We start from the raw sequence: 23,474 nt of genomic DNA on the forward strand, positions 1-23,474 counted from the left end.
GGGTCGTGTGGTTGACCTGGGGCACCAGGAAAGAAACAGTTTACTTACTCGGAGACCTTGCAAACCGGGAGGTCCATCCTTGCCTTCTGGACCCATCAGACCCTTTAGGAGAAAGAGAAAGGGGAAAAAAACAACAGAGATGGATCATGGTAAACACACAGTAAACATCACAGGATATACTTTGTCTGGACACTCTCATTGGATAGGAAAATACCACCCCATTCAAATGGGGAACCTGGGAGGTCGGGGGGGGGGAAAGTCTTATTCCTTCAAATCTATAACACTTAAATACGTGCACCGATGTGGTGTAATTAAGAGTGCCTGACAACCAAGTAGTAGGCAACATCGTTCACATTCTAAAGACGAGTACAGTGAGGACCAAACACCCGGCCTCGGTGCTCCGCGTCAAGCACACACAAGACAGCGTCCGGAACCCAAGTGTCTTTACTCTAAGCCTGGTGCCTTTCTCGCTGTATCTTGCTGGCTGGGCAAGGACGGGCTTGGGTTATCTGACCCTCCATCCACAGTGATATCCAAAATGGCTGTCTGGATAAACAAATGAAATTGTCTAAGGACGATCAATTTCCACTGAGCAAGGAAAACTGGCACAGGAAAGGGTCATGTTGAAGTAAAGTCCTGCCCTCTAACCCCTCACTATGGATCTCCCGCCTGATCTCAGATGTGTACACTGGGCATTCTTGAACCTCAGTCAGCTCATCTCCAACATGAGGATAATATACCTTCTGCTGAGTGGCCGTGAGGACAATGTGAGGAGTGGGTACAAAGGCCCTGACACACACCCGATCTCCTGACAGCACCCTGGTTTATACTCACAGGCATGATGACATCGCCTAGAACACGGCATGAAATGTGGATCAGAAAATGAAACGTTCAGCTCTGAGACCCTATCACCAACTTTATCAGTGAATTTGGGCCAACAACTCCCTCTCTGCACTTCAGTTTCCTCGTTTTCAATAATAATGTTGTTGTTGTTGTTCACTCAATCGTGTCTAGCTCTTTGTAGCCTCATGGACTGGAGCCTGTGAGCTCCCCATCCATGGGATTTCCCAGGCAAGAATGCTGGAGTGGGCTGCCATTTCTGTCTACAGGGGATCTTCCTGACCCAGGGATTGAATCTGTGTCTCCTATGTCTTCTGCATTGGCAAGCAGGGGATTATTTACCCCCTGAACCTGGGAAGCGAGTCTGTGACTGTCATACAAACAGCTATTATTGTCACATTTTGCATAACTATTAAGTTACAGAACTGTATTGAGGTTTAAGGTCTTTTCTCTTAATAACACCATTAAAACGAACATATGACTGTACCAACTATAGTAGTTAAAGGTTTAAATATCCCTTTCTCACAAGGATTATTCCAGTGAGATCAGGGCACACTTCAAGGGAAGCCCCTGCAGAGGTGAGTTTTCATGAAGCATCAAGAAATGTCTCACATTTGATCTGCCCAGCTGGTCCTTCTTTATTACATTCAATCAAACATTGATACAACTACCAGAACCCGTTTCATCTTGGGGAAAGGATGAAAGATGCACTCCTCCTCAGTGACTCCCAGCATCTGGATGCAGAATGCTGCATGCTGTTTCTACTTAGAGAATGGGATGTACTTTCCACTCTGGGATGGCTTGTCACAAACTCAAAGTTTTCCCTTCTCAACAGAAGCTGCTGAAGCCAAGCTTTTGCTCTCATTCAATCTAATGAATACTTAGGGAGCCACTGCTCTGCAGAAGGCCCTGGGCCAGGTGCTGCTGGGGATTCAGAAAAGCCAGAAATAACAACTGATCTCTGTATTGGGCTTAATAAGGCTTCCTAGAGCAGTGCTTCCTACAATCACCCATTTAACTCTCACAGCACATTAATGAAGGAGGTGACATCAGTGATGATGATTTCCAAGTCAGGAAAACAGAAGAGGATAAGACGGTAGAGTGATGTCATCAAGACCCAAAGCTACTCAGTGGATGAACTGGGACATGAAACCAACGCTCTGGGGCTCCTCATCCCAAGTGTCTTCCATGGCCACAGTGCTCCTTATGAGCTCAAATGCAATCAGGTCTCACTTTGACATCCCTCTTAAATACTTGCTGTGGGTCACTCCTCCAGAAGCATGTATTAAGTTCCCACCATGTGATAAACTGTGGACTTGAGAGATGGGAGAGATACTGGCCCTGGCCTTAAGAACCTCACACTCTAGGCCTTTCATCACTGTTCCTCAATTTTCACGAAGTCTTTAGGTAGGCTATTGGCGGTTTGAACTCCTTCCAAGGGAACTTCATCACCAACACCATGCACTGTACTCAATCCCATTCTGTCAAGAGCATCTAGCCCCGAAACCCTCTTCAGGACCACGGACAGCTCCACTGAACTGCAGGGTTGCAGTAGTCCAGTATTTGCAAGAACCATGGGTTCAGGACCCTCTCCTTATTCTAGAAAATGGCCTGCAGGAATGACACAAAACACTTGAATCCTCGTTACAAGTGTCAACTCACAATTATTTATTCTTCACACTCTTTTCATTAAACTACGAATTCAGTCTATGTGCTTTCATCCCTGCATCTCCAGCCTTGTTTGAGGTTTCTTCCTTGCCTCCCTCATTTATCAAATTTTACATACAAGGGGAAACTGCCATTAGTACATCCCAGGCCCCCGAATGAGAAATCAAGAAGGCTGCCTTGGGAATAAGCAGTCCTGGGCATTGTTACCTTCTCAATCCTTACGGGAACCAGGAGGTAAAGTCACTCTGCTCTGTGCAACTTGGAGGAGGTATTGCTGCACTGGGCACTCAGGGGTGAAAAGAGCATGGGCTAGACTGTCAGATGGATCTGGGTTCAAATCTCAGTCTTGCTTTTAAGGTATGTGACTTTGTGCAAGCTACTTACTTATCAGTTCAGTTCAGTCGTTCAGTCGTGTCTGACTCTTTGCGACTCAATGAATCACAGCACGCCAGGCCTCCCTGTCCATCACCAACTCCCAGAGTTTATCCAAATTCATGTCCATCAAGTCGGTGATGCCATCCAGCCATCTCATCCTCTGTCATCCCCTTCTCCTTCTGTCCCCAATGCCTCGCAGCATTAGGGTCTTTTCCAATGAGTCAACTCTTCATATAAGGTGGCCAAAGTACTGGAGTTTCAGCTTCAGCATCAGTCCTTTCAATGAACACCCAGGACTGATCTCCTTTAGGATGGACTGGTTCGATCTCCTTGCAGTCCAAGGGACTCTCAAGAGTCTTCTCCAACACCACAATTCAAAAGCATCAATTTTTCAGTGCTCAGCTTTCTTCACAGTCCAACTCTCACATCCATACATGACCACTGGAAAAACCATAGCCTTGACTAGACAGATCTTTGTTGGCAAAGTAATGTCTCTGCTTTTAAATATGCTATCTAGGTTGGTCATAACTTTCCTTCCAAGGAGTAAGCGTCTTTTAATTTCATGGTTGCAATCACCATCTGCAGTGATCTTGGAGCCCAAAAAAATAAAGTCTGACACTGCTTCCACTGTTTCCCCATCTATTTCCCATGAAGTGATGAGATCAGATGCCATGATCTTAGTTTTCTGAATGTTGAGCTTTAAGTCAACTTTTTCACTCTCCTCCTTCACTTTCATCAAGAGGCTTTTTAGTTCCTCTTCACTTTCTGCCATAAGGTTGATGCCATCTGCATATCTGAGGTTATTGATATTTCTCTTGGCAACCTTGATTCCAGCTTGTGCTTCTTCCAGCCCAGCGTTTCCCATGATATACTCTGCATATAAGTTAAATAAGCAGAGTGACAATATACAGCTTTGACATACTCCTTTTACTATTTGGAACCAGTCTGTTGTTCCATGTCCAGTTCTAACTGTTGCTTCCTAACCTGCATATAGGTTTCTCAAGAGGCAGGTCAGGTGGTCTGGTATTCCCATCTCCTTCAGAATTTTCCACAGTTTATTGTGATCCACACAGTCAAAGGCTTTGGCATAGTCAATAAAGCAGAAATAGATGTTTTTCTGGAACTCTCTTGCTTTTTCAATGGTCCAGCGGATGTTGGCAATTTGATCTCTGGTTCCTCTACCTTTTCTAAAACCAGCTTGAACATCTGTGAGTTCATGGTTCACGTATTGCTGAAGCCTGGTTTGGAGAATTTTGAGCATTACTTTACTAGCGTGTGAGATGAGTGCAATTGTGTGGTAGTTTGAGCATTGCCTTTCTTTGGGATTGGAATGAAAACTGACCTTTTCCAGTCCTGTGGCCACTGCTGAGTTTTCCAAATTTGCTGGCATATTGAGTGCAGCACTTTCATAGCATCATCTTTCCGGATTTGAAACAGCTCAACTGGAATTCCATCACCTCCAATAGCTTTGTTCATAGTGATACTTTCTAAGGCCCACTTGACTTCACATTCCAAGATGTCTGGCTCTAGGTGAGTGATCACACTATTGTGATTATCTGGGTCATGAAGATCTTTTTTGTACAGTTCTATACATTCTTGCCACCTCTTTTTAACATCTTCTGCTTCTGTTAGGTCCATACAATTTCTGCCCTTTATTGAACCCATCTTTGCATGAAATGCTCCCTTTGTATCTCTAATTTTCTTGACGAGATCTCTAGTCTTTCCCATTCTGTTGTTTTCCTCTATTTCTTTGCATTGACCACTGAGGAAGGCGTTTTTATCTCTCCTTGCTATTTTTTGGAACTCTGCATTCAGATGGGAACATCTTTCCTTTACTCCTTTGCTTTTCACTGCTATTTGTAAGGCCTCCTCAGACAGCCATTTTGCTTTTTTGCATTCTTTTCCATGTGGATGGTCTTAATCCTGTCTTCTGTACAATGTCATGAACCTCTGTCCATAATTCATCAGGTACTTTGTCTATCAGATCTAGTCCCTTAAATCTATTTCTCACTTCCACTGTATAATCATAAGGGATTTGATTTAGGTCATACCTGAATGGTCTAGTGGTTTTCCCTACTTTATTCAATTTAAGCCTGAATTTGGCAATAAGGAGTTCATGATCTGAGCCACAGTCAGTTCCCAGTCTTGTTTTTGCTGACTGTATAGAGCTTTTTCATCTTTGGCTGCAAAGAATATAATCAATCTGATTTCAGTGTTGACCATCTGGTGATATACATGTGTAGAGTCTTCTCTTGTGTTGTTGGAAGAGGGTGTTTGCCATGACCAGTGCGTTCTCTTGACAAAACTCTGTTAGCCTTTGCCCTGCTTCATTCCATACTCCAAAGCCAAACATGCCTGTTACTCCAGGTGTTTCTTGACTTCCTACTTTTGTATTCCATTCCCCTATAATGAAAAGGGCATCTTTTTTGGGTGTTAGTTCTAAAAGGTCTTTTAGGTCTTCATAGAACCATTCAACTTCAGCTTCTTCAGCATTACTGGTTGGGGATTACCATGATATTGAATGGTTTGCCTTGGAAATGAACAGAGATCATTCTGTCATTTTTGAGATTGCATCAAAGTACTGCATTTTGGACTCTTTTGTTGACCATGATGGCTACTCCATTTCTTCTAAGGGATTCCTGCCCACAGTAGTAGATATATGGTCATCTGAGTTAAATTCACCCATTCCAGTCCATCTTAGTTCACTTAATCCTAGAATTTTGACGTTCACTCTTGCCATCTCCTGTTTGACCACTTCCAATTTGCCTTGATTCATGGACCTAACATTCCAGGTTCCTATGCAATATTGCTCTTTATAGCATCGGACCTTGCTTCTATCACCAGTCACATCCACAACTGGGTATTGTTTTTGCTTTGGCTCCATCCCTTCATTCTTTCTGGAGCTATTTCTCCACTGATCTCCAGTAGCATATTGGACACCTACCAACCTGGGGAGTTCCTCTTTCAGTGTCCTATCATTTCGCCTTTTCATGCTGTTCGTGGGGTTCTTAAGGCAAGAATACTGAAGTGGTTTGCCATTCCCTTCTCCAGTGGACCGCATTCTGTCAGACCTCTCCACCATGACCCGTCCGTCTTGGGTGGCCCCACACGGCATGGCTTAGTTTCACTGATTAAAAAAACAACTTCACCCTTCCAAACTTACTATGCATATGTTTGCATACAAGGTGTATTACAACACAGATAATCAATACTTGCCAATTACTGATCTGAGCACACTATATTACCCATGTTATCTACTTAAAATCTCTCAACATACTGACAATAGTGGAGAGATTTGGAAATCACGTCTCAGAAGGGTTTAAGCAAGGTATCTAAGGTTATAGAGACAGAAGGAAAGTTATTGTAACCTGAATTTTTTAATGTGAAATTTTTCTAATTATACTGAAATTAAACATCTTCTCAATTCTAAAGGAAATCAACCCTGAATTTTCACTGGAAGGACTGATGCTGAAGCTCCAATACTTTGGCCACCTGGTGAGAAGAGCCAACTCGTTGGCAAAGATCCTGATGCTGGGAAAGATTGAGGGCAGGAGTGGGAGGAGGTGATAGAGAATGAGATGGTTGGATGGCATCATCAAATCAAAGGACGTGAGTCTAAGCAAACTCTGGGAAGATGGCGAAAGACAGGGAAGCCTGGCATGCTGCAGTCCATGGGGTTGCAAAGAGTCAGACATGACTGAATGACTGAATAACAGCAAAAGACATCTTCTAAGTTTCTTCTAGTTTTAACCCAGCAAAAATATGCAAATTTATCCTAACGAGGAATGGGCTTTACTGTAAATCTGACTATAAATCTGACTTATTATAAATCTGATTTACTTTAAATATGATCTATGGGCATTTCAAAATAAGATTTATTTCCTTCAATGAAATAGTCACTTGAAAGAAGCAGAAGTATGTTACCAAAAGGGACCTGATTCAACCACCGACATGTGGAATTGACTGATTCGTATTCATTATCCTTAGTATCTGAACTCACATCACAAATGATCACAGAGTCCCTGTGAATGGCCTCTTCCCAAATGGTTATTCTTAACATTAAATTCTTAACAGAGGGAAAAACCGAAGGCTGAAGTGTTCCAAGTCACTTCAGTGTCAGTATTAATTAGAACCAAGCAAAAAGCAAATGTGCATTGGAAATGATTCAACTGGCGTTGAAGTGCCCAATGTTTTATTCTATTTTATCTCAAAGGAAGCTGAAACACCAGACTGAGCACCAGTGTGGGCCTGGGGACTCTGGAGTCAGGCTGCCTGGGCTTTGACCAAAGTTGCTAATGCCTGACTCATGCCCACTGATTTCAGTCTTCAACGCCCAGCGTCTCCTGTGCTAGATGCTGAGAATAAATAACCCCTGTCACTCAAGGTGATGGGATGAGCCTCTGAAATAATGCTGCACTCAGCAGAGAGAATGGCCAAGACTTTGCAGACTTAGAGGTGTTCAGAGTGGACCCCAGGCTGGGTGGGGGGGGTGGGGGATGACTTACCGGAGCGCCTGGTGGCCCAGGTAGGCCCTGGGGACCCCGTGGTCCGGGGGCTCCCTGGTAACACAAGCCAAACACGAATTAGCCATGAGGCCTCCTCCTCATGTTCCAGGCCTCCAACCAGGACCCTCTGCCAACTGTCTTCTTCCCAAGTTCCCGGCAGGGACGCAGAGACACTGGTGGGAACCAGCATTCCTGGTGGACAGTCAATCCGACCCGTCTCTGAAGGGCTCCATCTGAGCTCAGCAAACAGTCTAGCCCCCACGCTGGTGGCCTTTCTATCTCTACCACCACCCAGGGCCCCACGGCAAGAGAACCCACAGCCCGCTTACCTGCTCGCCCTTCAGGCCCTCTCTCTGCACCTGGAGGACAAACCAGACGTCAGAAAGCTGGTGGCTTCTTCCCAATAGGCACCCTCACTCCACTCCACAGGGAGCATCTTGTACAGCCATTTCCGACTTTTCTCTGATTTTATCCCATTTTCAGTGTGCAAGAGCCTCAGAGCCAGCTCATGTCATCAGAAGAGTTCCACCTCATTCTCAGAGGCAACAACTCTCCCACCTACACAATCCGATCAGGGTCCGAGCCTGGGATTTTAACCTCTAGGGGCTGCACCACTTACCACAGAGCCTGGAACCCCAGGGGGGCCTGCAGGACCCGCGGCACCCTGCGGAGAAATGACAGACATTTCATTACAGGGAACTGTTGTGATTTTGAGCTATGGCCCCAAAGACTGTTTCAAATTGCAAAGCAGCCAAGATCTGCCCCAGTAACATTCCTTCAACATGAGTTGAGAGTCATTGTATCATCACCCAAGAACTTCTGGTTTCTAGACTCTTCCAATAAATGCTCCAAATCACACCATGGCCCTTGGACCTTGTCTTCCCACTTTTGCTACATTCATCATAATAAGCAATGAAAACTCAGCTATCTCCCAATCATAAGGGGACAAACACCTCTGTAAATGGGGGGGGGGGGGGGTTGGAATTTATAATTCACACACACACACACGCAGTAGTGGGAAAGAGCTGTCACCTAGATCCAAACTTTAAGAACCATCCCCTCTTAGTGACTTGAAATAAACCACTTATTTTAGGATTTAGCATCTTCAGTGTCAAGAAAACTGCAAGAATACATTAAAATCCTGACACCAGGATAACAGAACAATATAAATCTCAACTCTAAAAATATTTAGACAGAGAGAATAATTAGGCAAGAACTGAAGTTCAAGTGAGCAAGTCTGGAAGAGATCAACCTTCTCCAGCCATCACTGCTAAAGAGAAGCTTTCTCAGCCCACAGGTGTCTTATTTATTTATAACTATACCCTGTTTCTGGAAGGAGTCAGAGCAGCCTTTTTCTTTTCCTTTGTTTTCAGTATGTGCTGGGAGGGCATCTGAGTCGGGCAGCGACCTTGACCTGCGCTCTGCAGGGAGGCGCTGAGCGCATGCAAACATCTCTGGTTCAGCCCTCCTCCCTTTAGCCGGGTTCCCCCCAATGCCCCACCTCTCTCCTGGCTGTTCTCAGACCCAAAGTCTGATGTCCTTCTTAACGGTCTAAGCATCTGAAAGAAACTTTCTCTTGTACTAAATGCAGGGCTAGGTCTCATCACCCCTCCTGCTATAAATCCAGAGCACAGCATGCCTTCTCCATTTCCTTTGTGACCCTGAAGGCCTTTCAAGGTTATCATCTTCATACATTTTCATAGCACTTCACAATTTTACATGCAGTTCTTTGCATTACAGAAATCCTAAGCAGCAAATTCACTGAGTTAGTAAGCCTTGTTGTGAAAATGTTCTAACACAGATGACCAGCAGGATGAGATGCAACCTCTATTTTATATATGAAATACCCAGCACATTTTCAGAATTATAATTCTGGCTTTAAAAAAAAAAGTAAATGTTGCAAAGAAGAGAAGGAGAAAGAGGAAAAGGAGTTTGTAAGATTTTTTTTGGATATGTTCCTACTCTGCCTTAGCCCGAAAAGCCATTTAAGTAGCACAATATTTTAATATATGTCCAAATGTTATATAATGGGTTATTTTCATTTGTTTTTTAGATGGATTTTTATTCCCTGAAATGGAAAATAATGTTTAAATACAATAACCAGAAGTTTCTTGTAGGCTGAGTTCTAATGCACGATTCACCACCTCTGTCTGCACTTTGTTCCCAGAACTCCAACACAGACACCCCCCAAAACACAGGCCTCGATTTGTTCCAGGGAGCAGCTCCACACCTGCTCATCAGGGGCCATCTCCCACCCCAGCACCTGGCTTACCTTCTGCCCCTGGGGCCCTGGCTCGCCGGGAGGACCGGGTCTTCCCTAGAGAGAGAAGAACATGGGGTCTGTCAGGGGAGTGAGTGGAGAAGGCAGGGCTGAGGGTAACACACCTCCAGATCTGTTCCTGGCCTTTTCCCCAGAAGGTTCCCTCGACAAGTTTTCCCAGACTGCATTTGTCGCTATAAAGTTAACTCAGGCCCACATCTCCATGTGGTCCGCTTTGGACTCACGGATGCATCTCACAGAACACCCGTATCAGGACATTAAGAGTTTCGTTAATTTGCACAGCTTCATATTATTGCCTCTATCTATTTAATACAGACCCTAATTTACTCAACTTGTTTCTTATTTATGAGCATCTGGGCTATCTGTAATCTTTTAGTCTTGGGGACAGGACTGCAATTCATGCATCACTTTGAACATACGCACATCACCTGCGGTCTTTCCATTAATGACCAGCTGCCGTGAAACTAAGGCTAGACCGGTTTTAAAGCGGTGTGTTCTCTGGGATCCCTCCACTCTGGCGTGGAGGAGCCGGTGAGCGGCAAGCTGGGGGCTGGTCACTAAGCCTCCTGGAGCCCCCGGCCGAGCAGGACACAGACTGAAGCCCGCGGGCCCTACAGGCCGACCCAGGCCCCAGCCTGTCCTACCCACCTACCTGCTCACCAGTCTCCCCCGGCTTCCCGGGGAACCCGTCCAGGCCTCGCTCCCCCTGGCAAACGAAGGAAAGTGAGATGAACAACAGAGGGACAGGCCCAGGGTCAGTGTCACAGGAACGAGGACCAGCAAAGGCACTCCTGGTCAGCTGGGCTCTGCTCTCCACCAGGCACCCGGGGAGAGCCCCCCAAACACACACACACACACACACACCAGGAGCCCCCCAAACACACACACCCCAGAGAGACACAACAGACACACACCCACCAGGAGAGAGCCCCCCAAACACACACACACCAGAGAGACACAACAGACACACACACACCAGGAGAGAGCCCCCCAAACACACACACACACACACACACCAGGAGAAAGCCCCCCAAACACACACACACAACAGAGACACAGCAGACACACACACACCAGGAGACAGCCCCCCAAACACACACACACACACACACACACACACACACCAGGAGAGAGCCCCCCAAACACACACACACACACACACACACACCAGGAGAGAGCCCCCCAAACACACACACACCAGAGAGACACAACAGACACACACCCACCAGGAGAGAGCCCCCCAAACACACACACACACACACCAGGAGACAGCCCCCCAAACACACACACACCAGAGAGACACAACAGACACACACCCACCAGGAGAGAGACCCCCAAACACACACACACACACACACACACACACCAGGAGAGAGCCCCCCAAACACACACACACAACAGAGACACAGCAGACACACACCCACCAGGAGAGAGCCCCCCAAACACACACACACACACACACACACACACACCAGGAGAGAGCCCCCCAAACACACACACACAACAGAGACACAGCAGACACACACACACCAGGAGAGAGCCCCCAAACACACACACACAACAGAGACACAACAGACACACACCCACCAGGAGAGAGCCCCCCAAACACACACACACCAGAGAGACACAACAGACACACACCCACCAGGAGAGAGCCCCCCAAACACACACACACCAGAGAGACACAACAGACACACACCCACCAGGAGAGAGCCCCCAAACACACACACACACACACACACACGCACACACCAGGAGAAAGCCCCCCAAACACACACACACAACAGAGACACAGCAGACACGCACACACACGAGGAGAGAGCCCCCAAACACACACACACACATGCACACACCAGGAGAAAGCCCCCCAAACACACACACACAACAGAGACACAGCAGACACACACACACACCAGGAGAGAGCCCCCCAAACACACACACACACAAAAGAGACACAACAGACACACACACACCAGGAGAGAGCCACCAAACACACACACAACAGAGAGACACAACAGACACACACACACCAGCAGAGAGCCCCCCAAACACACACACACAACAGAGACACAGCAGACACACACACACCAGGAGAGAGCCCCCAAACACACACACACAACAGAGAGACACAACAGACACACACACACCAGGAGAGAGCCCCCAAACACACACACACAACAGAGACACAACAGACACACACACACAAGGAGAGAGCCCCCCAAACACACACAGAACAGAGAGACACAGCAGACACACATACATCAGGAGAGAGCCCCCAAACACACACATACTCACACACATACACACACGCACACATACACACCAGGAGAGAGACAGATACACACGCACAGAGCAGCCTAGCCTCTAAGTGTATTGGGGGGTCAGGGAGAACAAGACAAAGGTCAGAGAGGCCAGAAGCTGCAGTGAGGTTCCCAAATTGCTGGCAGTGGGGCTGAGGTGAGACTTGGGCTGCTGAGCCCAAAGCTGGTGCTCCAAGACCCAGGTTTCCATCCCCAGACAGGGCCGGACCCCAGGGCATCCCCCCGGGACTGCAGGAGCTCAGCACCACATCCCCCCACCAAAGCTGTCCAGGGGCACGCCCTTCCGGACAGAGCAGGGGCGGCTGTGTCCAGCTCCTGGCCCCAAGGGAGTGGGCGCCCCTCGTTGTGACTGAGTAGACCCACTGTACACTCTGCCGACTGTCCCGAGCCCAGCAGCCTATGGACAACCCATTCGGGCCTCACTGCCCCTCAGTCACTAGGAAGTCCTTCTGCCAATGGAGCCTGCACGCCTCGTGTCTGGCAAGCAATTTCTGGAAGATGCTGAAAGCAAGGCTGGCCCGCCCGCCCCACGCCCGCAGAGAAGGTCCTGACAGGCGCTGGCAGAGCTGGGCTCGGTGGTGGGCGGGCAGGCACTGGCTCTCTCTGGCTGCACTCCATGTCTGGGAGGCCAGGCAGTGGGATGAGCCTGTCTCGAGGGGAGACAGAAACTTCCTTTTTGCTGATTTAAGAAATTTAAGAGGTTCGCGAGAAAATAAACTGTTCTAAATACTCATCAGATATAAGAACTGGAAAGGAGCCCAAGAGATCATGCAGCCCAAGCGTCTGGTTTGACAGATGGGAAGACAGAGGTGCAGAGAAGGAACCAGCTCCCCCCAGAGTCACCGAGAACATTGTCAAGGGAGCGGGGGATCAGACTCAAAGCGGAGCTCTGCGCGCTCAGGTTATGCCTCCCTGCCAATCCTCTACGCCCTGCTGTCTCTACTCCGCCTCTCCCCTTCTCCGTCTCCCACCCTCCACACACACGGCCTCTGTTGCCAGCGCTGCTCTAAGCATTTTACAAACATTAAGTCATTTAACCCTCATAGCAGCCTTACGTAACAGCTACTCTCTACATTGAGGAGACTTGAGACTCAGGTGAAATCAACTCTCCAAAGGTCACACCGCTTGCAGGCCCCAGAGCTGTGCCTGAAACCCAGGCAAGCTGGCTCTAGAATCACCATGCAGGGCTTCCTCTGGGCCACGCTGTAGATGGAGGCTGACGGCCGACGGCTGGACTTCCTCTCCAGGGCCTGCCCTGCAGGTGACCCCCTGCTCCCCCAGCTTTCCTGCCAGGCGGCGGCCGCAGGGCCCTGAGTTGTGGCTCAGCCCGCCTGCCACGTCTGTTCTCCAAACCCTGCCTGCTCCCGGGGGGAGCCTTCAAATCGGACCCTTGTCCCCCCATGCACTAGGGCTGCTCATCAAGCCTGTGCCTGGACCCACACTCACCCACAGGGTCACTTTCCTGTCCCCAGCTTGTACAGGGGGAGCAGAGGGCCGCAGAGAGGTGCTCCATCCAAAACCACACACGGAGCCACGAGAACTCTCTTCAGAGAACTGAGAGACACCAGTCCCAACCACCACGGGGCAAGGGATTCCACTGCTGGAGCTACAGTGATGAGACTGTGATATCTGACCAAACAGAAACCACGCTTTGGGGCCCGAGGTGAGGGGCATCACCCTGGCTGTTGCCCCCCTCCTTCCGAGGAGCCTTTTGGGGACCCACAGGGCCACACGCTTCCTGAGTCACAGACACGGTCGTTTCCTTTGACCACAGTCTCCCTTCTAAGGGAGCGGCCCAAGGAAACCATCCTAAGTTGGGAAAAATAAATAAATAAAGGCATTGGTGTGAAAATGTTCACCAAAGCAGTATTTTCTAAATCATGACAAACTGGAAACAATCGTCACTGATCAATAATAGGGGAATGAGCACATAAATCATGGTCTATTCACACACAGGGACGCTGTGCAGTCATTTAAGATAAATCATAGAGCTCTACAGCGGCACAGGGCAGGGGAGATGCTACCCGGAGGAAGAGGAAACACGACAGGATGCAAAGCAGAACACGTCATGTGTGATGGTGTAGAAAGACATTGGGGGGAAAAAATGAAAGATGTCGGAGACACAGGAGTGAGCCTTGCAAGAAATCAAGAAATGAGCCATAGTGGTGACTGCAGCTGCAGTGGGATGGAGCAATTACAGGCTGTTTTTGGGGTTTTTTTTGTCCTGTTTCCAAATGTGTGTGTGCGTGTGTGAAGTTGCTTGAAATAAAATTAAATTTCTAAATAATTTAGACATTTTCTATAAATGAGAGAAACGTACTCCAGGAAGACGGAACAGGGCAGGTGCTGAAAAGGGGGCTGGAACCCAGCTAAGCGCGAGAGCCAATTTCCAGCTCTTGATCTGAAGGAGCCCAGTGAGCAGATGGGCCTGGGATTCCTGAGAATTCGATGACCGCTGCTATCCTGAAAGGTGGTGGGGGTGTGCCATCCTTCTCCCCACCCCCAGAGCCCGAGCACTCCACCCATGGAAGGATCTGGTCTGCGGATGACTTGTGACCCGGTGGCGTCAACATAAAGGCACAGCCAGCCTCGGCATGGAGAGTCTCAGCTGAGGTCAGGTCACAGCGCTCGGTCCACGAGGCTGAGCATGAGTCACCAAGGCCACAGGTGTCCCCACGCTCCCTCCCTCCCCTAAGAGTCAGCGTCCCTGAGGTGTGGAGAACTCAGGCCAGTTGCTAAGGAAGATATGAGTACCCAGCAGCAACTGGAACTTTTTGAATCCCAACCCAGGGACCAGAAACTCCAAACTCTCTCTGCAAGGGGATCTCAATCCCTGAAGGTACCGGGCCCATGCCCTTTCGGGCCCAGAGTTTACATTTGGGGTCAGAAGCTAATGCCTCCTCTGCACCAGCCCTCAGTCACCAGAGGTCACACACACACACAATGATCACACACACACACACACACACACACGCTCACACACGTGCTGTCCACAGAAAGCTGCACGACTAACTGAAGCACACTGTAAATACCTTTTCTCCCCAGGCTCCCTTTTCCCCTCGTTCTCCATGGAGACCCTGGAGGGGAAGGGAGGATGAGTAACATGCAGACAGCCCCATCTAGATTCTCTGTGCTGCGCCTGAAGCCCCGGGACAGCCTGCTCGTCTCAGATGGTGGTGAAGGTCTGTCTCCTGTGTGTCTCACTCCCCACAGCAGCCTGCTCCCTCGAGCCCGGGTGGTGAGCTGGGCTCCTGCCTGGATGAGAGCCCCTGCTCTCAGGACCAAGACGGCCCCCCCGTCCCTGGACTATCCAGGTGCTCCTAGATAAGATCTGAGCTCACCTGGCCAAGCGCAGCAAGGTGGCCCCGGACTCAGTCCCCACCGCCATCCGATCATGGACTGAGGAATTGAACCTGAGACTCAGGGTCCCCTGAAGCCACATTCCTCCGCCTCCCCTGGGAGAGGGACGCTGTCCTGCCCTGCATCCACCCACCATCCTTAGGAGAAGCACCCAGAACCTGTGCAAAGGCCTCCCTCCCCTCTGCAAGCGGACATGATGGAGACGTGTGTGGGCCTCTCTGACCACACACTCCAAGTTGCATCTATGCACAGATGTGGGGTGGGGGGCTGTTACAGGGCCCCGGGCCCAGGTCCCAGTCCCTCCCCAAGGACAGCAACAGAGCCCCTTCCAGCAGCAGCCTCTACTTACCGGAGCTCCGATGGGGCCGGGAGGTCCCGGAAGTCCAGGCGGTCCCTGGGATCCCTGCAGAAGAGAGTTCCCAGAGCAGAGGATTGGGGATGGAGAGGAAACGGCAGAGGCAGAGGGAAGACACAGTCAATAATCACGTTAGGGGCTGAGACAGCTGCTCCTCACCCACCACCATGTACCGCCTGCACAACGTCCCCCAGAGGGACCCCCACCTCTGCTGTCCCCGTCCACGCAGAGCTCATGTCACCCCCTGCCTGGGGGAGCCAGGATTCACATGCAGCTCGGTTCGACTTCCACAGCAGCCTCTGAGTTCTCACGAGGCTGGCGCAGAAATCTGGTGGCCATGCCGGGACCCGGGCAGGACGCGTGTAGAGCTCCTGGTCACAGGCCAGCTTCCCGCGGCTCATCACACACGCCTCACGTGGAGCCAGCACAGCCCAGACACATCCCAACAAAGCCCCCCTGGGGTCCCGAGCCCGGGAGCCCCTGCTGCCTGGACCAGGAACTGCTGCCGCTTTAAGGCTGCTAAACTGGCCATACTTGTTAAAACCCATTAATGTTAAAAAGTGCTTTTCCTCAGCCAAAGATACCCCAATTTCTGTCACCTAGTCTACTGAAACAAAAAAATACAGTGGTGCGTGCATTTACTGATTTTTGTGGAAAACAAACGAAATTAGAAATAACCTGGAGGGCCACAAATAGAGGAAAAGTTATATAAATCATGATGCATCCATATCATGGAACAACAGGCACTGATTAAGAGAACCGGAGGTATCGATCTGTACTGGTGAGGAAAGACACGTCTCTTGTTAGAATAGCTAAATGGCAGAATATGGCAGGATTCACTTTCTGTGAGAATTTAGGAAGCATCAGGGGTGTGTACACACACACACACGAGCAGGTGTGTGGCTGCATGAGAAGCATCTGCAGGGCGTCCAGTGGGACCATAAAAGTTGGTTTTGCATCGAGATCTGTGCACTAGAAACATCAGAAAGTGAAAGTCACTCCGTTTGCTCTTTGTGACCCCGTGGACTCTAAGGTCCATGGAATTCTCCAGGTGAGAACACTGGAGTGAGTAGCCTTTCCCTTCTCCAGGGGGTCTTCCCAACCCAGGGATCAAACACAATTCTCCCACACTGCAGGTGGGTTCTTTACCATCTAAGCCACAGGGGAAACCCAGAAACATCAGAGGAAGAGCTCAGAGCAACACTCACCCGCAGGCCCACCTCCCCAGGCAGCCCCGGCTCGCCCGGTTCTCCTGGCTCCCCCTGCGGCACAGAGAACAGTGTGAGGTCACAACCCGGGGGACTCAGGCCCAGGCCCCGGGACGTCCTTCCCAGAACTAGATCTCAGCACGGAAATGGTGTCCTAACAGCTGGCGAGCCGAGACCTGAGCTCCCCCCAGAGGTGCCTCCGACAAGCAAACGAGCTGATCTTCGCTGCAGGCCTTCATCACCAGAACCCCCAACAGGCTCCGGCTCTGCTGGTCCACAGAACCGGGCTGGACGGAAGAGCGGAGAAAGCACAGTGGCTGGTGTTGATGGTAAGGAGCCACTGAGGACCCAAACCGAGTTCTAGGTGGCAAAGAGGACCTCTTTATCCCGGGTCAGATGGACCCCTCCTGAGCTGAGATCACTTCCACCTGGGGTCCCGGGGTGTGTTCCGACTCAGAGGCCGGGGAGGCAGAGGGGGAGTCAAGTGCCCACTGGAGGCAGGCCGGTTGGACACGTGGGCTTCGGGGGCTGCTGGGGCCCCACTGACTCCTTGAGCTACGAACTGAGGACCTGAGAACTGGGTCCTCTGGCTCCACTCCAAGTTCCAGGCACTGGGACAAGAGCCCAGAACCAGCGGTCAACCAACTGTGAAAACAGCTCCCAGGGGCAACCAGGTGATGCCTGGTGGCCAGAGCTGCTGACGTGGTGATAGTTACCAGGCCGACCTCCAGTGACCTGGGAAGATCCTGGTACAAAGGGGCCCAGCTAAAGCCTGGCCCTAGCGAAGGCCAACCACCCACCCCGGCACCGAGGACACGGGCTCTGATTAGCACGCCCCCAGCCCGGGGCGGCCTGTGGGAACAGACGTACCCGCATGCCTTTGCTGCCGTCTCTTCCAGGGGGACCCGGCAGGCCCAGGGAGCCCTAGGAGGAGAGAGAGAGGAGCGGTTAGGATGGGGTGAGGACCGCACTGGACACGGCTCTCCGCGGGGCAGCGGAGGATGCGCCAGGCGGGAATCATGGCCGAGACGCTCCTACTCAGAGGGTGGCAACATGCAGATCTGCAGCCCAGACGCCTCCGGGGGAGGACAAGAAATGCAGGCTCGCGGGTCTCCCTCCAGACCCCTGCCTCAGGGTCCACGTTTGAATAAGACCTCTGGGTGGTCTGTATGCACCTGACAGTGGGAGTGAGATGCCCCAGCCCTGCCTCTCAGTAACTCGCCACGTGGCCGCCTCACTCCGGGGCCGGGTCACACATGAGAGCAGAACATTGGCCGCAGCAGGGTTCTCGACCTGGGCCCCCCAGCACCGGGCGGGTGAGCCTTTGCTGGGGGCGGGAAGGCTGCCCTGGGTGACGCAGGGTGTCCTCCAGCGGCCCTGGGTGCCAGGTACCACTCCCCGGGTGTGACAACCCAAGCGTCCCTGGGAGGAAAAATCACACCAGAAATGCTGGGCTAGGCCAGGTATCAAAAGTGCTCCTTAAGCTGGGGCAAACTCCGATCCAGTGAATCAAGAGGAAGCATATGGCACACATGCTCATTCAGCAGCTGTGGGGACGTCCTCATCCCACCACCATGCTCCCTGGAGATGCAAGATGGGGCAACTCAGGAACAGGGAACCCGGGGACCCCTCAGCTCCCATCCAGCTCCCACACCGTCTCATTCAAATCAAAGGACTCCACCAAGACCTCCATCCCGCTCCCCACTCTCCATCAACCTTCCAAGGACTACAGAGCAAGTCAGTGCCTCTCTCTGGGGCTTTTCCATCTGTGAAATGAGGATGTCGGACATTCAATGAATAAATGAACTGATGAACCTGTAAGTAATATCTAGATAACACTATGGGCTAAACCCTGTAGGAAGTCGTCTACAAGTATTTTCTTATTTAGTTCTCATAATAAGCCCATGAGATAGGTTTTATTTTCTCAAAGAAACATCACACATTTCTAGTTTTACTTAGAAATTAAGATACACGCATGTTTGCACTCATGCGCGCACACGCATGCACGCACACACAAACACTTTAAAAGTATCTACAAAGTGCATTCTATGGGCAAAAATTCTAAGTCATTCTGCTATCGGAGAGAAAACCAGACAGACATCTCTGGCCCACAACTGCACCTTTCTAGCCATGGAACCCCAAAGGCAGCCACCCTGGAAGGCTGTGCGTCACTCATCTCTCTTCAAAGTGTGCCGAGTGAGACCGGCAGGATGACCGGGAGGGTGACTGGGGATTTTGGATATAAAGCACACACCACACGGGGCACCCCCACAGCCAGCAAAGGACGCCACAACTCATGTGCAATGTGCATAGTAAACTGCCTGGGTGGCCATTTCCTCGGGACAACTGGGAGCTGACGGGGTGCTCGCTAGGGTCAGACTGTCCTCCCCGTCCACCCCTATAAGGGAAGGGCAGCTGTGGCCAGAGACTCCTCACCCTCTAATCCCACAGCTGCACCGTGGGGATGAACCCCCTGCCTGCCTGTCCCTCCATCTGACTATTCGGAAACTCAACTGAGGTTGAACGAGGCGACCAGTCCAGATGCAAGCAATTTCTCTGATACGGAATGGCGACTAGACACCAGCTAGCATTGCTTTCATTAGCGTTAATGGCAGAGCCAACAGCAATACGAACAGGATACTATGGACAATATTAAGAGGACATTACAGCTGTGCTGCTCACAGCCTGTCTTCACGTCACACTCCCGACCTGTCATGCTCTGAGCGCTCTCCGCTCATCAGGGCGCTGAACTCGTCCGCCCAGCACATCCATGCTTCACACTCACGTCACATGCAGCCCACACGCACACAAGGACGCTGGCTTCCTGGTGGCCTCCCAGGGGTTCCATGGCCCGGTGAGGCAGGCTGGGGCAGCGGGAGCCTGGGCACCCAGCCCTGCTCTCCCTCCCCAGCACCCCTTCCCTGGGGAAGCATCAGAGGTTCCCCCAAGGCCTCTCAGGAGGCAGGCGCTCTGCTCAAGCCAGCACGCTGGGGGTCAGGAACAGCATGGGCTCAGCTCCCCAGACGCCCTGTCTGTCTCCAAGGCCCATGTTTCATCTGCTTGGAGCTAAAGCAAAAGGCGGTGTGTTTTCAGGTAGCCAGGGCGAACCCACTTAATCCTGCTTCCCTACAACACGAGAGAGAGAAATTCAAGATTTCCCAAAAGGGGAACATCAAAAAGAATAAGGACACCCTCAAGATCAGGCCTCCTGGGGTGATCAGGCTCGCCCCGGGGGTCAGTTACCCAGTCCTTCACAGGCCAGTCTGTCTCCTGGCGGCTGCAAGTGGGGAAGGGAGGTCTACGGGGGCCCCTGCTGCGGGAATACAGGCTGCAGGGGCAGCAGGGCACGGAGCTGCCAGGACCGTGTAATAAAGGAAGCCAGGGAGGAGTTCAGAGACAATGCCAGAGGGAACTCCAGGGAGTTCCGGAACCTCCACTGCACCCACGGCTGTCGCACGTCCGGCCCTGTCATTGCTGTCCACCAGGTTTCTGGGTGAGTCTGTCTCATCACAGGACCGGAGCACCACGAGCTGGGAATCGGGACTCAGTCACATCCGAGTGAACAGGGCCCACCGGGCCCAGAGCCCCACAGGAGTTGGCTGTGCATCCATCCCTTCCCAAGCCCCGTGGGCGTGCAAGGGGAGACCCTCCTACTTCAGAATTAGCCCTGGGGGTATGAAACCCCAGGGCCAAGTTGAACTGTAGCCAGTTGCAGGAAAACAATGGTTTCAAGAGCCAGTAAGCTGCAGCTTCAAATCCTGCTCCGTCACTCAGTACTGATAGACTAGGCCAAGTCAGCGCAACGCTCGGAGTCTCAGTCTCCGCTGGTGAGTAGGTGCCATGAACCTCGCTGCAGGATCTGTGCTTCCCATGGATGGGAACAGCTCGGCAAACTGGCTTTAGAGCCAGGGTTTCCCAGTGGTTTGGTGGTAAAGAATCTGCCCGCAATGCAGGAGATGCGGGTTCGACCCCTGGGTAAAGAAGATCCGCTGGAGAAGGGAATGGCTACCCACTCCAGTATTCTTGCTGGGGCAGTCCCACAGACAGAGGAGCCTGGTGGGCTACAGTCTTGTTGGACACAACTGAACAAGCACGCATCCTAGAACCAGTCCCTTCTGCTTTGTTTTCAGGGCTGGGCTACCCCTGCAGTCTAAGAAAGTCAACCTCTTTAGAGATGAATGAATATTTTCTTTGTCTAAGAAGCCAACATTTTTTTTTTATTATTATTATTTTATTTGAACCATGGTTGGGAGACCCAAGCCAGCACTGGAAATAAGACACATACTGAGAAACTTCCACTTTCAAGTCATCATGAGGTCCAGGTATTTCATTAAATGGGTTCCTGCCCCGGGAGGCTGGGTGCCCAAGAAAAAGTCGACCTGGCCCAGATATTTCATATTCTAGTGTCACATAATCTTAGCATCACACACCACCACCATGCTCTCACAACACAGCTTCCAAAGTCCTTCTCTTGAACTCCGCTGCCTGCGGATGCTGTGAAGAGAGAAGTTCCCACCCTAGGCCGCCCCCTGACATGCCACCAGCAAAGTCACACTGCCTCCTGGAGCCTTGGCGCCATCATTTGTAAGATAGAGGGTCATGCCGCTTGAGATGAGAAAACAAGCGTGAATGTAACTGCAGACTACAAAATATTATTGAAGTGTCAGTTGTTTATATTCTGTGGAGAACTAAGAACACTTTCTCAAGTCCATAAGGCAGGTCAATGAGAGGAGTGGGAAACAGACTGGAGGCTGACCTGGACTGGAAAAGTCAGGCGCAGAGGGCTCCTTAAAAGGGAGTATGTGTAGCTCAGGATCCACGGTAAAGTACGAAAAAAAGAAAGGGGATAGAGGGAGGGAAGGAAGGCAGGGAAGGGAGGAAGGAGAGAGAGAGAAAGATGAAGATGAGACACAGGGGAGGAGAGGAGAGGACCAGGCTGGGGGGAGGGTCTGGGTTCAGGTGACACCTCTGCTGAGCATCAGCTGAGCAGAAACAACGACTTCCCCACCTGGGCCTCAGTTTCATCACCTGTGAGCAGGGGGATCCAAGGAGGAACAGCACCTCTGGCCCAGAGTGCCTGGAAAGATGCCATGAGACGATGCTTTGGAAAATGATTTGAATACAGGGAAATCTGAAAGGAGCATCAGGTTCTGTTATCTGGAATAAACTATCTGGAACCTCCACTCTTCACGTGTGAGAAAGAAATCACTCAGCTTAAGATGACTTTATACGGATACACAGTGGAATACTACTCAGCCCTAAAAAATAACAAAATAATGCTATTTGCAACAACATGGATGCCAGTAGAGATTATCATACGAAGTGAAGTTAGAGAGAGGCAAATGCCATATTTATCATTTACATGTGGAACCTAACATATGACACAAATGGACCTATCTATGGAACAGACTCACAGACATGCAGGACAGACTCCTGGCGGCCAAAGGGGAGAGATGGAGTGGGAGTCTGGGGTTAGTAGAGGCAAGGTGTCACACAGAGAAGGTATGCGCAACAAGGTCCTACTGACCAGCATAGGGAACTATAGCCAGTATCCTGGGACAAACCATGAAAAAAAAAATAATATATATATATACTCAAGATATATATATACACACACACTGAGTCACTTTGGTATACAGAAGAAATTAGCACAACATTGCAAATAAACTATACATCAACAAAAAATAAATTATAAAAAGAAAATACATTCTGCTTCATCTTCATGATATGTCAGAGTTATTATGGAATAGAATTACTAAAACCTGGGTGAAAAAACAAACAAAAGGATGACCGTCAATAATGCACATGAAACCCATTACAGACGACAGCCAGGGCTCTGGACGAAGGGCTTCCCCTCGGTTCACACTGGCAGCTGTGACTCAAAATCTGGGCCCTGATTCCAAGTCAACGCTCTGACCTCAGCCCCTGCACACACACACTGCCTGGATGATCTCACCGGAAGCCCCAGCGCATAACGTTCTGGAAGGAAATTACCCACCCAGGCCCACTTACAGAACCAGAGCTCCAAGGATCATATGGTGACTTCATTGGGCAAAATACAAAAAGAAAACAGAAATGTCCCCTGTTCTATTACTTAAATATCAGAGCCTGCCCCCTAAATCCTGACAAAAGCACTGCTTCGCTGTGGAGATGCCCCGTTGGGCTCCCTCTTCACCCCCGGCTGAGCCGGAGCGGGTCCTGCGGGTGGAACCGAGGGTCCTCTGCGCAGTGGTCCTCCGAGCGCGGCTCTGGTCCAGCAGCACCCCTGGGCCTGGTTAGACAGGCGGGTTCTCTGGCCTCACCCCAGGGCCACGGGATCAGACAGGCTGGGAGCGGGGCCGGGCCAGTTGGCTCAACAAGCCCTCCATGTGGTTCGGGTGCTTGCTCAAGTTTGGGAACCACTTCTCCGCGGTGTCTGAGTACATGAGCACAATCCGTGGCTTGGCCACATGGAGACAGAGTCACTCACACCTGGTCATACGGTGAAGAGGCCTGAAAACAAGGACAGTATCTACCCCAAAACTAAGTAGCTTGCGCCTCAGTCCTGGAAGACACTTGTGA

The 23,474-nt window shown here is 50.6% G+C and overlaps 1 protein-coding gene across 1 annotated transcript in view; it reads right to left on the reverse strand.

Annotated features, from left to right (window-relative positions):
• The window catches only part of COL22A1 (collagen type XXII alpha 1 chain), a 221,714-nt gene that overhangs the window by 116,360 nt on the left and 81,880 nt on the right, over positions 1 to 23,474 (reverse strand). Inside the window, 10 exon segments of the mRNA XM_065902959.1 lie at positions 49 to 102; positions 7,389 to 7,442; positions 7,718 to 7,747; positions 8,008 to 8,052; positions 9,661 to 9,705; positions 10,322 to 10,375; positions 15,023 to 15,067; positions 15,700 to 15,753; positions 16,914 to 16,967; positions 17,784 to 17,837. Of these exon segments, the coding sequence (XP_065759031.1) occupies positions 49 to 102; positions 7,389 to 7,442; positions 7,718 to 7,747; positions 8,008 to 8,052; positions 9,661 to 9,705; positions 10,322 to 10,375; positions 15,023 to 15,067; positions 15,700 to 15,753; positions 16,914 to 16,967; positions 17,784 to 17,837 (489 nt within the window).

This window comes from Muntiacus reevesi, chromosome 12 (assembly GCF_963930625.1).
Source record: "Muntiacus reevesi chromosome 12, mMunRee1.1, whole genome shotgun sequence".
Classification (NCBI taxonomy): Eukaryota; Metazoa; Chordata; class Mammalia; order Artiodactyla; family Cervidae; genus Muntiacus; species Muntiacus reevesi.